Below are 14560 nucleotides of genomic sequence, written 5' to 3'. Positions count from 1 at the left end.
CCTACGATATCGTTGAGGATAAATGGTATGTTACGAACAAAAACTTTTTCGATCGTCAGAAAATTTGGACTTGTTCAATAGTTACTTTACGTAGCTTTCTAGCATGAAAAACGATTTTGCAGTTAAATCAATTCAAACTTTTTTTTTTTATTTTTATAAAATTTCTTCGTTAGACAAATATATTCATTTAGTATTTCTTTTTTTATGTTCATCGGTAAGTTATTTATAAAACGTCATATGGTAATGTAAATTGGAAAAAATAAAAATAAGTTATATTCGTTTTCAAAACGTTTACTATATTTTCTATGTTTTTTTATTGAACGACAAAAAAATTACTCTAAAATGATTTCTCTTGGAACCTGGTGTACAAATGATCTTTTCGGTTGTCGAGTCGTACTTCACTTGAATACAGTAAAACGTCATTGTCCAGTATAGTACAAGTTTAAACATTTTTTTATTAAACTGTTTGTAACCATTTAATTATCATTTTACATTGTCATCAGATGTTTAAACATCTGTTTATTGGTAAAACAAAAAGTTTTGCAACTTGACAAATATTTTGTGTGTATTACTAGTGTTTTTTTAATATCATATGTTTTTTATGTTTGAAAATGTTAGATGTGTAATTGATAACACAAAACTGCAATAGTAAAAGATTAATAGTTGTGCTTTTTATTAACTCGTTGCATACAGTTTAAAGTTATGAAGTGTATTTAACAGTTTCTGATCTTTACTACTTATTTTTTCAATAAATAAAATAACAGGGTCGCAACTACTTAAGGAGAACTTCAATTGGTATTAAAAAGTTTTTTAAACATTTTAGCTTCATTATAACTTTAAAAAATTAACAATAGTACTTTTTTGCAATACATTTTACATACATGAATAAACAATAATACAAGATTTAACTTTTAATTAAGTTACCATTTAAGTTTTTCCAAATTAATAAAGTTCTTACAGTCAAAAACTGTTTTGATAGACCTTAAGCTGTCATGAGTGATCCTGAGTGTTTAAAAGTCCTTAAAAAAAGAAAAAATCGAATTTATTAAAATTTTAGCCCCCCAATAAATAAAAACTAATTATTGAAGAAAAATCTCATTCAAAAAAAAAAATTGCCTAATATTCTAATAAATTATTTAATTTATTTTTGAAAAAACAATACTATGTTGAGTCAGCTTAAGTTTAAAATATCCTGAGTTATGACAAGACTTTTAAAGTATTATAAGTGTGTGGCAACCCTGGTTTGACAAATAAAATGTTATTAATAATAATTTTTCATTTAGTAAAAAATATTACTATAATTCGTTAAGACTGAAAAACCTTTAATGATAATGTCAAAAATCTATAAACTTAATGTTTGTTATCAAAAAAAAAAACATTTTCTCAAACCTTGATTAAACTATTTAAAAACGTGATTTTGATCATAAAATACTTTTATTCTTAGTTTTTAAAACTTGCTTAAATTTTGAAAGAGGCTTTTTTTTTTTAATGACAATTAACCACTTAAAAAAACTATAACAGTCAAAAATTATATGTGGTTTGAAAGTGAAAAAAATAATTTTATTTTGATAAACATCATTTCAATTAGAATTGCGGTGTATAACAATGTACGTTTACAAATATTTAATTTTACCATACCTAGGTCTTTTTAAGTGAAATATTTTATTGTAAAAAAAAATGGGGGTGAGAAAATTAAGGCCTGCTAATATCAAAAAAATCAAGTAAAACCTGAGAACCAGCGAGCATGTTAGTCTGGCAAAACTTACACTAGATATAATGAGATTTGAAACTAAAAGCAATAAAAAAGTTTATAGGTAAAATTTACAGAAATTTTGAATTTTACACTGAATAAGTAAAATAAAAAAGAATTGCTCACCCCTGATCTAAAGTATATTTAAGACAGTTCATGGTGGTAAAGTTGGTAAATTATTTTTCAAAAACTACCCTAACAATTTTAGAATTGTTTATGTTAGAAATTAAGTCCAAAAACACTGAAAAGGTAATGAAATGGTACTTCAAATGTGTTTTACAATAAATAAAATTCAAAACAATAAGAATTTAATCTTAAAAACTTTTAGTAACTCTATACAAAACTTTTAATGTAGTTGAATGCAATCGACTTTGTTAATTTAATTCAAATTTAACAAACTAGGTTCTCAAATGCAAAATGAGTTTTATTTTTCGATACTTTATATATATATAATATACTTACTATACTGAAACTAAAATTAGTGTTACTATCATAGTTGCTATAATTTAGAGCTATTTTGGAGAATTAGCGTGTAAGTTTTATAAACTCAAGCAAAAAATTTTGAATGTGGCAACTATGATTACTATACTTTGCGTATTTTTGAAGTTAGCTGTAACAAAGTTTAAAATCGTACAATACTTAATCAATATTTTTTATAATATCCAAAAATAAATAGACACGTATTTTAAAAAAATTATTTACAACAATAACATTTTATTACAAAACAAACAGTGTTAGCTAAAGCAACAACCGTTGTATAAAATATTTTAATAATTAAGCTCTTTTATATTAAGTAGTCTTTGTAATACAGTTTTATAACTTATGTATTACAAAACAATAAACATTTTAGTCAAGAAATTTTTTTATGTAACTCTTATTAAACACTTTTAAATTTATAAAACTAGTTTGTTTAAAAGCAGTTTATTAACTTTAAGTATTTATTTTAAACAACAAAAAAGTATAAAAGATTGTATACAACAAACAAATATATTGCGTTTTAAGAAACGATTTACAACACAAAAAATTATCTACAAGTTTAAAGATTTATATCTATAAGGTGTAAAAAGTTAAATAAAATACTTAAAACTTTTAGTATAAATCACCAACAATACAACAAGTTATGGTGGTATAAAGTGGCTAAAAAAGGAATTTAAGTTCTAAATTTTAAAAGAATGAGTTTAAAATATGTTAAAATATATGCACATTGATCCTAAGAGCTTACAATAAAGAAAAATGTAATTTTGCCTTATATTAAACGTTGCTCTTTCTATTGCTAGGTCTGCCAAAGGGTGCAACCATCACTTAAGTTATGAAACAATATGGTGTAGGTTAGGAACAATATAGTGTGAACGAGAGAGATGTCTCTCACATATTGTAAACGAGAGAGATGTCTCTCATTTTTAGGCAACTTCGAACTTGTCTGCGTACATAATTCTGTCCACACTGAACTTAACTGAATCCTTAGTATCTACTTGTTGTACTTCTTTTACCTGAAATAATTTATTTTGTTAAGAACTTTTTCAAATAGTTGTAATAGTTAGACACGCTAGTTGAATTTAACCAACAAAATGATAAGTAGACTTTAGTGTTTGACTCTTATCTATATTTATTTTAACCACTTTAATATATTGATTCAAATGCCCAAAACTAATTTACAAACTTAAAAAAAAAACTAATAAAAAAAGATAACTTAAGCATAGAAAGTATAAAAAATATAATTTACTTTCAAGTTAAATTACTAAAATTAAAATACATACTTCAGTATTTATGAAGGATTGTTAAGTTCATTATAAATAAACTATAATACGAAGATACTTTGATATTGTTGTGAAGTTATAAAGAATATATAAAAAAGTAAAATAAAAAAATTATAGAAATATACATTATAAAGTATAATGTAAAAATTTACCTCAATATTGGTGTAGGATTGTTTAGTGCATGTGAACTGCACATTGACCGGGTAAAAATCATCAGGATTCGAAGGGATGGTGAAATTCAAAATTCCAGATGAATTGCTTTCGTCTATTACCGGAATCGTCCTGTGCATATATTAATTTTTTAAAGAAAAAATCAGTTTTTGTAAACTTATGTACACAACATATATTATAAAAGGTGAGTTGAAATCCCTCAGACTAGTTTTAAAATAAGTTGGTTTCGAAAAGTACAAAAATTTAACATTTTTGAAAACCATCACCTGACTTTTTATATTATTAAATTATTTTTATTATTATTATTATTTTTAAAATATATTATTATTTTATAAAATTAAAAAAACTTAAATGATTATTAAGAAGAAAACCTTATTTCTGTGACTTACCACACAAGCAAATTCTTCCTGCTGTCGTGCTTGTAATCGCCCTCCTGACAATCCGACACTTGAGGCGCTCCAACGCCCGACGGCACCGGGATGCTTATTGTGACGTCATTGAGCTCGTGTGACGTCATGACCAGCTCGTACTCGATGTTGACGTCACAGTTTCCGCTGCCGTCCTCGTCAGGCCAGCAGTTTACTGTTTTTTTTAATTATTTATTATTAGTTTGAATACTTTCTTATAAAAAATTTTCCAATTTTTTTATTTAAACAAATCAAAACAAACTTTTCAAAATAACTTGTATTCTTTTTATTAAAAACTGTCGATATTATTATTAATATTTTCGACGTTAAAAAAAGAGTTTAAAAAGACTATTTTAGAGGTCTACTTTTAAAAATGAACATTTATCAAAATACATACAAGATGTAAATAATAAACAAACTCTGCAATGGAACGTGTGATTCATCGTCACTTTGTAATTTCCACTTCAAAACGTTGACGTCCTGGTTCAGCGGGAAGCTTCTCTCCTGATTCTTCATGGCGATCACGTGATTACTGCCGTTGTACTTCATCACGTTCGGGTGCGTCTGTTGTGTAAAAAATATACAATGGTTAATATAACACTCTGCCGTAGAAAATAACTGAGGTTGCGACTGACTGACGAGTTTGAATAAAAACGAAATTCTAGTCTCAGTCTACCGAAGGCTTGTTGTATGGTCAAATCTTTATAGATATTATATATTATATGTGTATATATATATATATATATATATATAATTTATTCAAATGGCGATTTTAAAAAACTCTGGAACATATGTTTCACAAAGCTTTAATTTTTCATAAAGCTTTGATCATCAGCCAGTTAAATTCAAAATACAAAGCACTGTACTAAACAAAGATACAAAAGTTATGCAAAAAAACAAAAAACAGTATGACGTAATATTGTACATTACAAATATTCAGTACAAAAATCGATCTACCTTTTAACTAATTAAACAACTAAAATTAACGAAAACAACAGTTAATTGACTATTAAATGCTTCAAAATTTGTTGTGTTTTAAAAGAAGCTTTTTTATATGTCGACAAGACGATATAAATTCGCTTCGCTTATTTAAACAACCTTCCTTTTTTAACGCATACATAACGGCTGTTGATTCTTTTAAGCACAGCCTACAAACAGGCTGTTTGTAGTACTGTTTGTAGGCTGTGCTTAAAAGAATCAACAGCCGTTATGTATGCGTTAAAAAAGCCCTTCAAGTGGGCTCAGTTGAAAGTGTTTACGTTTAAACATTAACCTTATTTTATATATATATAATTCAAACAAACTTGGAACTTGAAGTTCTTGTCTTCACAGTCAATGTTACAAAGCACCCTGATCTTGTTGCACTCCTCGTTGTTGATGTGAAGCGCCAGTTCTCCCAGCACTCTGACGTCATAATCGCCGTTCCTAGTCGCTTCGATCTGCAGCTTCTCGTTGATCTTCACGTGCGCGCTGTTGAGAATAATAAATATCTTAATATACATAATAAATTGTTAGTATTTTAGTCTTTTGGCCTTCTGATACTTGATGCGTTTATTAACCAAAACTTTGAAAATCATGGAAAAAAAGTCCTTCCATTGGTAACGACAGTGTCCAAAAAAAAGTCTTTCCATAAAAACAGAAAAAGTGTCTCGTTTGTTAACAATCAAAAAGTAGTTTCATGAATTATCAGTTTTTAACTTCATGAAAAGAAAAAAGTGTGTCCATTGGAGTAGCTTTTTAGTAGATTTAATGGTATCTTTTATAAAATGGGATAGTAGAATTGTAAACTTTAATTACTTTTCTATAAAAACAAGTATATGGAACTCTGTTACATTATAAAGATAGATGTTTGATTTTCTTAATAATAGTTTTTTGTATTTTAGTTCTTAAGACTTCTACCAATAGACGACTTACTTTTACAGGTTTTAAAAACAATGGATTAAGAAACGCGTCAACAGGCAAACACTAATATTTCACAACAACAACAACAACAAACAAACCTCTCCTGCTTCACCTGGTTGGTAGCAACGGCTGCTTGCACCACCTCCTTCTTGCTGGTCTTCACCGACCTGATCTGCTGCCCCTCCTGCCTCAGGTTGTCCACGAACTTGTCCACGTCCTTCGACTTGCCCCCGCCCAGCTTCATCGCGTTCTTCGTCGTTCTGTGTTGAGTGTATGCGGTGAGTGTATGTTAAAAAAAGATATAAAGGTAGTTGTAATGCCGGAGAATTAAAATGGTAAAAAAGTTAAACTATAACTATAAGTGGTTAAGTGTTTTTCCAATTCTACTTAATAATTACAAGTTGAAAAAGTAAATACAAGAAATTGATTAAAATGGATAAATAAAAATTTTTCAACCATATGACTGCACACATCTGTTATGTAAAGTATGTGCTTGTTTTGAATAGACTTTTTAATAAACAAATGCACCTACTAGATGAGATTGAGTATGTGTTGGTAAAAATTTGAAGTACAAATAGTTAAGCCTGCTACCATTACTATTTTATAAATGGTTTTATAGTGGTAGTTGTTAAGTTATTAATGTTTATCGAAAGGAATAAAATTGATAAATAACATCTTAGAAGTTAGTTTAGATAAAAATATTCAATTTTACTGGAAAGGTTTACATAATAAGTAAATTATCAGTAACAAACCTCTGAAGAGCAGTTTTAAAAAATAAAAATCTTATGTGCAAGTTGAAAAAATAATCAATTTTTTAGGAGCAAATTTAAAATATATATAAGAAACTGGCTTATTTTTTTTTACTTAATAAATAGTATACAACATACCTCTTAGGAGCGGGCTTGGCGGGTTCTGGAATTGCCTGAGCTGTGATGATGTCAGCAGCAGATGAACTTTTCATTGAAGATCCGAATCCCATGCTGTTGCCTGTATAATTAATTATAATAAAGATATATTTAACAGCTTTCAGTTTAAGTATTTTTAAACCCTCTGCTAATGCATTTTAATGTTTATAAACAGTTTAAAAATATGGGAAAATAAGTGCAGCAATCGGCAGAAGATTTTATCTATTTGTGTTTTAAGTGTTACCTATAAATAAATAAGTTTTATTATAAGTTGTTTCACTTATTTATTAACCACCTCTTGCCAATCAATTTTCTTTAAAAAGATTAGAAAAGAGAAGTTAATCCGTAGACTGAAATTTTTTGTTTATATTTTAATTTTTCATATCAAATTTACTTTTCAGTCTTATATTTTTGCCTGTACGTTAACGAATAACACAACAAAATAATACTATCAAATTGTTATATGATAAACAGAGGTAAAAAATATGCTGATTTGACTTGATATATAGTTAAATTTTTAAATAAAGTATAACTTGTGAGGTCTTTTTCGTAAAATTGGTTCAAAATTTATTTTATAAAACTTGTTATATCAAACATTTAACATTATTATTCAAAGTAACTTACTTGTCAAACTACTTTCATGTGATTGGTTCATACTTAGTCTTGTTTTATTATTATTAAAATCTTAAAATCTTACTTGTCAAACTTCTTCCATGTGATTGGTTCATTCTCAGTTTTGCCTGCTGCAATTCCTTTGCCTTCTGGCGCATCTGTTGCTTGGCCTCCTTTTCCTGGGTCTGTCATTAGTTCAATTATTAAATGGAGGATTTTGATTGGTTGTCGAATTATAAAAACAAACTGGTAACTTTGAGCCAGTACTTCATGTAATTTATATTTTTTCTACCAACTATTTAGCACATATAAATGACAAGATAAAGGGTATTAGTTAACTTTTGAAGCTTTATAGAACCTACAATTATCATTTTATTTCTCTAAAGGGTATGATAGCTTGCTTGTCATTTTTAAGTAGGAGACAATGTTTTTAAGGCACTTTGTTTAAAGTATTTAATATTAATACATGGCATAAAAAACTAAGAACTAAATAAGTAATAAACCTACATATACTTATTAATAAAGATTTACATACTAAAACACAATTTTTAAATAGTTTTAAGTTAAATAATATTTGAGTTAAATTTTCAAATTACAACAAACTTCACATATACAAGTTGTGCCTAAAAAACTAAAAAAAAAAAACATTATAGAAAATAATAATCTTGTTAAATAACAAGTATTTAAACATTGTTTGAAAAACGTGGTTTCTACACCCTGTGTATTTTATAGTGTAATCTCCCAAATTATTTTAGTATAATTTGTTACAGTCTATGCATTTAAAACTTAGTTATCTTTACACAGGGTTGCCACTCTTTAAGTCAAAAAAAGTCCTGAGTGACCGTAAATTGTACAAGTAATTCTGAGTTTTTTCAAATCTTTAAAAAAAATGTTACCTTATTAAAATTAATAAAAATCTAGTTTTTTAACAAAATTGGTTATGAAATAACAAAATATTGAAACTATATCTCATTCAAAATCTAGAAAAAATCTATCTTTCGATTATTAAAAAAACTTTAAACTATCCTAGTTCTTTAATAAAAACAAAACTAACCTGAGCAAGCCCTAGTTTAAAAACAAAATTCAAAATATCCCGAGTATGTGACAACCCTATTTACAATACTACAACAAAATGTAACAATTCTCACCTCTCTGACGGCCTTGTGCAGTTTCTCATCGTGGGAGTCCATCTCGGTGAAGGTTCTGATCTGAGCCAGGTTGACGCTTTCCCTGTACCCCAATGCCACCACCTCGTCAAAAGCGAATATCAGCTCGTAGGCGTTGTCCTGCACCGACTGCTCGTCTATCTTCTGACAGTATTCCGGGATCTGTTTGTTGACGACTTATATGGTAATGAATGCTTTATTTTGAAAGCCTTCTGTGCTAATTAATGCATTTCAGGTTTTTTTTAAGTTAGAGCAAGTAAAATTAACACAATGCAAATAAAAATAAATAAAATGATTAATTTGGCTCACTATTCCTATCTAGTTCTACATTACTACAATGGATAACACTACAATGAATAACTTTTATTTTCAATACTTTAAATACCTCTTTATGTTGCTTTAAACTATCGAAAAGTTTTTAAAATATCTAAAATGGTTAACAGGTTGTATTTTATTTGAGACAAAAATTAAAGTTGATTTATTCAAGTGGTCTATTTTACAGACTAAATAAGCTATGTTATGTTTGTTTTACAAAAAAATTGCACAAAGTTAAACTTTCCAAACAAAACTAAATTTGTATTGTATCAAGTTTTCAGAAAGCATTCTGCCAACAGAGGCATTTATTTTTTCACATTTTAAAAACCTAATAAATATATGCATTTGTTTGCACAGGGTTTTGATAGTTCAAATGAAAACAAACTAACAACTCTGGAGAATAGCCTGAGAGTTTCGAGATCTTCCAGTATGTTGGAGTTTTTGGTGGTGATCAGCAGCATGTACATCTTCTCAAGCGGTTGGTACACATACCTGACCGATTCAGTTTCAACGAACGTGTGCTGCTTGCCTGTTTATACAAGTTGATGTTGCTTTGAATAAAATAGTATGATAGGTAATTTTTTTTTTAACTTTTAACCAGATTTTTGAACAGGTATGCTCATAAAGAGAAAGATAATAAGAATATCAGTAAGAAATATGTGAAATTTATTATCAACAAATGTGTGCTGCTTTCTTTGCTTTAATAGTTTTAATTGTAGTTAATACCAAATTTATTAGCGCGTGAACAAAAACTTGTTAAAAAGTCATTTAGGTTGAATTTATGTAGTCTAAGAATATTAAATATCAAGTATTAAAAAATATTTAAGAAATGAACTTACTGAAATACTCAGATCATTAATTTGTCTGTGAGTATGCTTACTTGTTAGGTTTGAAAATATAAACACAAAAGTAGACAACAAGCAAAAAAAATTAAAGTTTGAAAATTATATATGTTCAACTATTTATAAACTATAATTGTAACAGAATTAGCTTTGTGCCTGTTTGGATCGTTAGAATTTTATACAATCAAAATAAAAAGAGTTTCTAATTGATCAATAAAAGCACAAAATACATTAAGCTTTTTGCTGTTTCTTTTTAAAACTTTTTCAGTAAATACAGTTTTAAAATAAGCGCTTTTTACCACATTTCTTCATTTTTGTACAATATCTTTCAAAGAACAACCAATTCTACTTTTTTTATAAAACTAGCTTTTGGAAAATTACATAAAAATATGTTCTACATGCAGAAATGATATTTTTAAATTATCTTTAATTGGTAAAAACAAACACTAATTAATTTTTTTTTTAACTAAAAAAACTATTCTCACTGAATTTATCATTTATTTAAAAACATTTATTTACTTTGAGAAGCTCAATAAGCAAAACATTAGTTATGAAACAAAGTTTCTAAAATAAACATTACATAAAATATTTTAGAAATAAAGTAATTCACCATAATTTTATAAATTTATTGTTAAACTTTTATTGCGTTACGCCGTTTCCCTGCAGAGCAGTTCATCAGACGCTAAAAAAAGCTGAAAACAAAAGTATACAGGGCGATGAATTGGAAATAAAAATACACACATAAAGAAAAATGAAATTTACATTTAAAATATGGGTTTTAAAAAAAATTCACCATAATATAACAATAAAATATAACATATAACAATTTTATTTCCAACATATATTTTGTTGTAATAACATGTACCTGTGTTCATGAGTTTGGGGAATGCGGCCAACAATCCCTCAATACGAGACCTGGTCATCTCAACAAATTGGCGGGAAAGTATGGTGTTCCCGTTCTTCCTGCAAATTGCTGCGCTCAACAATACCTGTTTAGATTGAAGTTAGTCCGGTAATCATAGCTAAACAGTCTTTACATTTACTATAAGAACAAATGATAAATTTTGTAAAATAATAATGTTATTACCCCTTATGTCTGAGAAAGTTTAGAAACTTTTTTTTATTTAAATGGGAGATAAACTTTTAGAGAAATATACTTTTTGGTACTTTAATACAAAACAAATTGAACGCTTAGACTTTGTACTATTATATTTAGAAAAATAATTTAATGATAAAAAATGGTAAAAAAACTATTAGTAAGATCAGGGTTTCCCAAACTGTTTTCAAAAAGGCCCCCTTTTAAAGAAATAAAAAAGTTCTGGCCCCCTTAAACAAAATCCCTAAATAAACTTCCATTCAAAAACACATAAGATCTTATTTTTTGTTCTTCACCTGCAACTCAAGAATATCTAGTGTAAGTTTCAAAATTAATAATAAAAGCACCGAAGACCTTTTTTTTTATCATTATCTTTAACTCAAGAATATATGGGCTATGTTTCAGAGTTTTTAAATTGCCCCCCAATTTACTAAAACTGTCCACTTTGGGAAACCCTGAGTTAGACTTTTTAAATAAGATCAATATGTAAAAAGTGCTTATCCCTATATATTCTTAAATTAAATGGTTTAAAAAAGTATGGTATATTTTTTTACTTATTGCCAATAATAGTGAACACAGAAATAAAAGTAGTTAAATTCTAGTTTTTATAAGAACTTAAATTAAACTTATAATTTTTCAATGTGTTGAAAAAAAGTATACATATAAAAAAAATTCTTAGAATATTAAATAATTATAAATTCAATTTAACAATTTTTATGACTAAAAATGTTACTAAATCTTTTTGTGTATCAAAGTATAGATTACTTAGCATGAAAACATCATTGAAGAATAATTGCTAAAATATAATTAACTTTGACTTTTATACAAAAATTTCGGAATAAAGCTAGAAATTTAAGCAATTAAGAGCTAAACAAATACTTTAGTTTAGAAAACATGAGTTTGTAAAAACAACCAACTAACCATTTTCTAGCTTTTGAAATTTTGAGTTAGTATAAAAATCTGAAAAAAAATAATGCATGAGAAAATGTTGTTGGAATTTTAAATCAGTAACACTAGTTAGTTAAACTATCATTTTTAATCTTGAAAACTTTATTTTTAAAAGTTACTAAACAAGCATTTGTCTGAAATTTTTTTAAATGCAAAATTGTTTAAATTTCACAAAACACAAAAAAAGTGTTATGTTTTATACTAATTTATGCAAAACTATTGATTTTTTTTTCTATCTTTTGTAATACTTTTAAAATATAAAACTTATATCTATTTCATAATAAATGCAATTTTTTGTTTTCAGCAGTTTTAACATGAGTCAGACAAACTGCTAATTTTATCTTATTTAATTCATAATAGAAAAGTTTGATAAATTTTTTAACACTTCTATAGATTTTCTTTTTAGTGCTGTGAAAGTATTTTATAACGCAGATTTAACTTAGAAATAAGTTAGGTACACAGACTTAGTATAATGTTATTTAACTTAATTTAACTATGTCTTATATTAAGGGCATGGGGGGGATTAAACTTTATTTTGAGATTTTATCATTTTTTATATAGTTTTTACTAAGCTACAAGATGTTTTTTACAGATTATAAAAAATCAAATTAATCTAAAAATAATTAAAAAATTTAAAATTTTATAAGAAAAAAAAAATTGTTTGAATATTTTTATATAAAATTTTTATTTTTGTAAGTTTTTGAAATTCTTTCCAAAAGAATTTTCTAAAAGTATCAAGTAACACTTCCTAAAATTTTGAGGTAGTTATCTCTAAAAACGTAGGGGAAGATCTATTTTTACTGTTTTAGTTTGCGCCTCTCATAAGGATCCTATTGCTGCCTCTGACTTTGACTGGCCATATCTCAAAAATTATTTTGAAATTTTATAATCTGTAAAAAGCATCTTGTAGCTTAGTTAAAACTCAATAGAATAAGACTAAATTGTGAAAACAAGGGTTGGTTTACACCCACCTATGCCCTTTAACAAACACTTGTAAAAGTGTAAAAAAGGACAAACAGTTAAAAATTTAAGATTTTAAAAAGTTTAATTGCTTGCTTAAGGGCATAGGGGGGGGGGGGGGGTAAACACCCTTTTTTGGTTTTTGATCTTATTTTATATAGTTTTTACTAAGCTACAAGATGCTTTTTACAGATTTATAAAATTAAAAATATTTTTTGAGATATAGCCGGTCAAAGTCAGAGGCAACAATAGGATCCTTATGGGAGGCGCAAACTAAAACGTCAAATAACTAGAAATCACTAAAAATCTATCTCCTCCTACGTTTTTTGAGATAACTACCTCAAATTTTCAGGATTTGGAACAGAATTTAAAAAAATTAAAAAATAAAAATTTTATAACAAAAAAACAAAAAAAAATGTTTTTTTTGTTTATTTTTATATAAAATTTTTATTTTTAATTTTTTTTAAAAATTCCTTCCGACAGAATTTTCTAAATATATCAAGGAACATTTCCTGAAAGTTTGAGGTAGTTATCTCAAAAAACGTAGGAGAAGATAGATTTTTAGTGAAATAGTCTATTTTTGCCATTTTAGTTTGCGCCTCCCATAAGGATCCTATTGTCGGCTTTGACTTTGACCGGCTATATCTCAAAAACTATTTTGATTTTTTTAAATCTGTAAAAAGCATCTTGTAGCTTAGTAAAAACTATATAAAATAAGATCAAAAACCAAAAAAGGGTGTTTACCCCCCTATGCCCTTAATTCATGTGGAATTTTAATCTTGTTCCAGTGGTCTGCAGCCTGCATATCAATGTATAAATATTTATGTAACATGTTATTTTATTGTAGTTTATAATTTCAATTTATAACTGTTTATATATTGTATTACTAGAATTAAATAATGGACAATCTACCAGACAATTTTATTTTGTTTAAAAAAATCAGCAATAAATTGTTTTTTTAACCATACTAAAATTGTTTCTTGACCTTTGTTATATACAATAGTAAACAGTTTTGGTAATACTGTTATCACAGTTGCCAAAGGTTTTATGGAAATTTCTTCAAGGTTTTTGAAAGTAGATTTTTTGTATATTTTTAGCATGAAAATAAATTTAAGTTAAAATACTATAATTTTTTTTTTAATGCTACTTGAGTTTTGCTTATATTAAATTAAGTTGTAAATGATACAAAAAAACTTTTTGTACAATGTACATAATAAGTTTTGTATCTAATAAAAATTTCATTACTTTAAATGTAATTTTTTTTTATTCTAGATTTCTAATAGTTTTTAGTCAAAAATCCATATTTTTTTGCCAAATTCTCAAACTCCTAATTTTTTGGCTACACTTAAACAATAAATTATAAAAAAAATCTTTAATTACAGTATAGGTAAAAAACGGTGTAAAAATCTTTTAAATTGAAGATGTTTACATGGTTGCCACTGATCAAGCTGAGAAAAATTTCCTGACTTTTCCTGACTTTTTACCAAAAATTTCCTGACTTTTCTAAATCAGTTTTACTTATATAAATTTAATAAAATACTACCCTAACTATTTAATATAAATTCCTTAAATTAAAAAACAATTTAAAGTTTACACTTAAGTAACTGTAAAAAAAAGACTTAAAAAAGTAAACTATACATCTGTTGTATAAAATATTTCCTCTTATCATTTAGTATAAAACTTGTATCAAATAAATATACTCTTATTTACTTTAAAAACTTAAGTTACT

At 26.6% G+C, this 14560-nt stretch overlaps 1 protein-coding gene across 1 annotated transcript; it reads right to left on the bottom strand.

Annotated features, from left to right (window-relative positions):
• Positions 1-2630: 2630 nt before the first annotated feature.
• LOC145840751 (coatomer subunit delta-like) lies at positions 2631-11885 on the bottom strand. The gene is made up of 12 exons (XM_082948079.1): positions 11845-11885; positions 10693-10816; positions 9375-9514; positions 8653-8832; positions 7590-7689; positions 6875-6974; positions 6086-6247; positions 5390-5555; positions 4505-4649; positions 4068-4260; positions 3660-3789; positions 2631-3240 (listed from the first exon to the last, which is right to left on the bottom strand). Exons 1-12 carry the CDS (start codon positions 11845-11847, stop codon positions 3151-3153), a joined length of 1533 nt encoding a protein of 510 aa, XP_082804205.1. The 5' UTR covers positions 11848-11885; the 3' UTR covers positions 2631-3150.
• Between the last annotated feature and the right edge of the window lie 2675 nt (positions 11886-14560).

Source organism: Thalia democratica, chromosome 7, assembly GCF_965202585.1.
Source record: "Thalia democratica chromosome 7, ktThaDemo2.hap1.1, whole genome shotgun sequence".
NCBI lineage: Eukaryota > Metazoa > Chordata > Thaliacea > Salpida > Salpidae > Thalia > Thalia democratica.
The sequence above is the reverse complement of the archived record's forward strand: the minus strand, read 5'-3'. Positions and strand labels throughout refer to the sequence as shown.

Excerpts from the sequence above, each read along its gene's own strand:
- LOC145840751 (XM_082948079.1), bottom strand. Across the intron at positions 9,515-10,692 it reads CCCCAAACTCATGAACACAG|GCAAGCAGCACACGTTCGTT; the intron begins GTACATGTTATT and ends TTGTATAAACAG. Across the intron at positions 6,248-6,874 it reads GCCAAGCCCGCTCCTAAGAG|AACGACGAAGAACGCGATGA; the intron begins GTATGTTGTATA and ends CACTCAACACAG.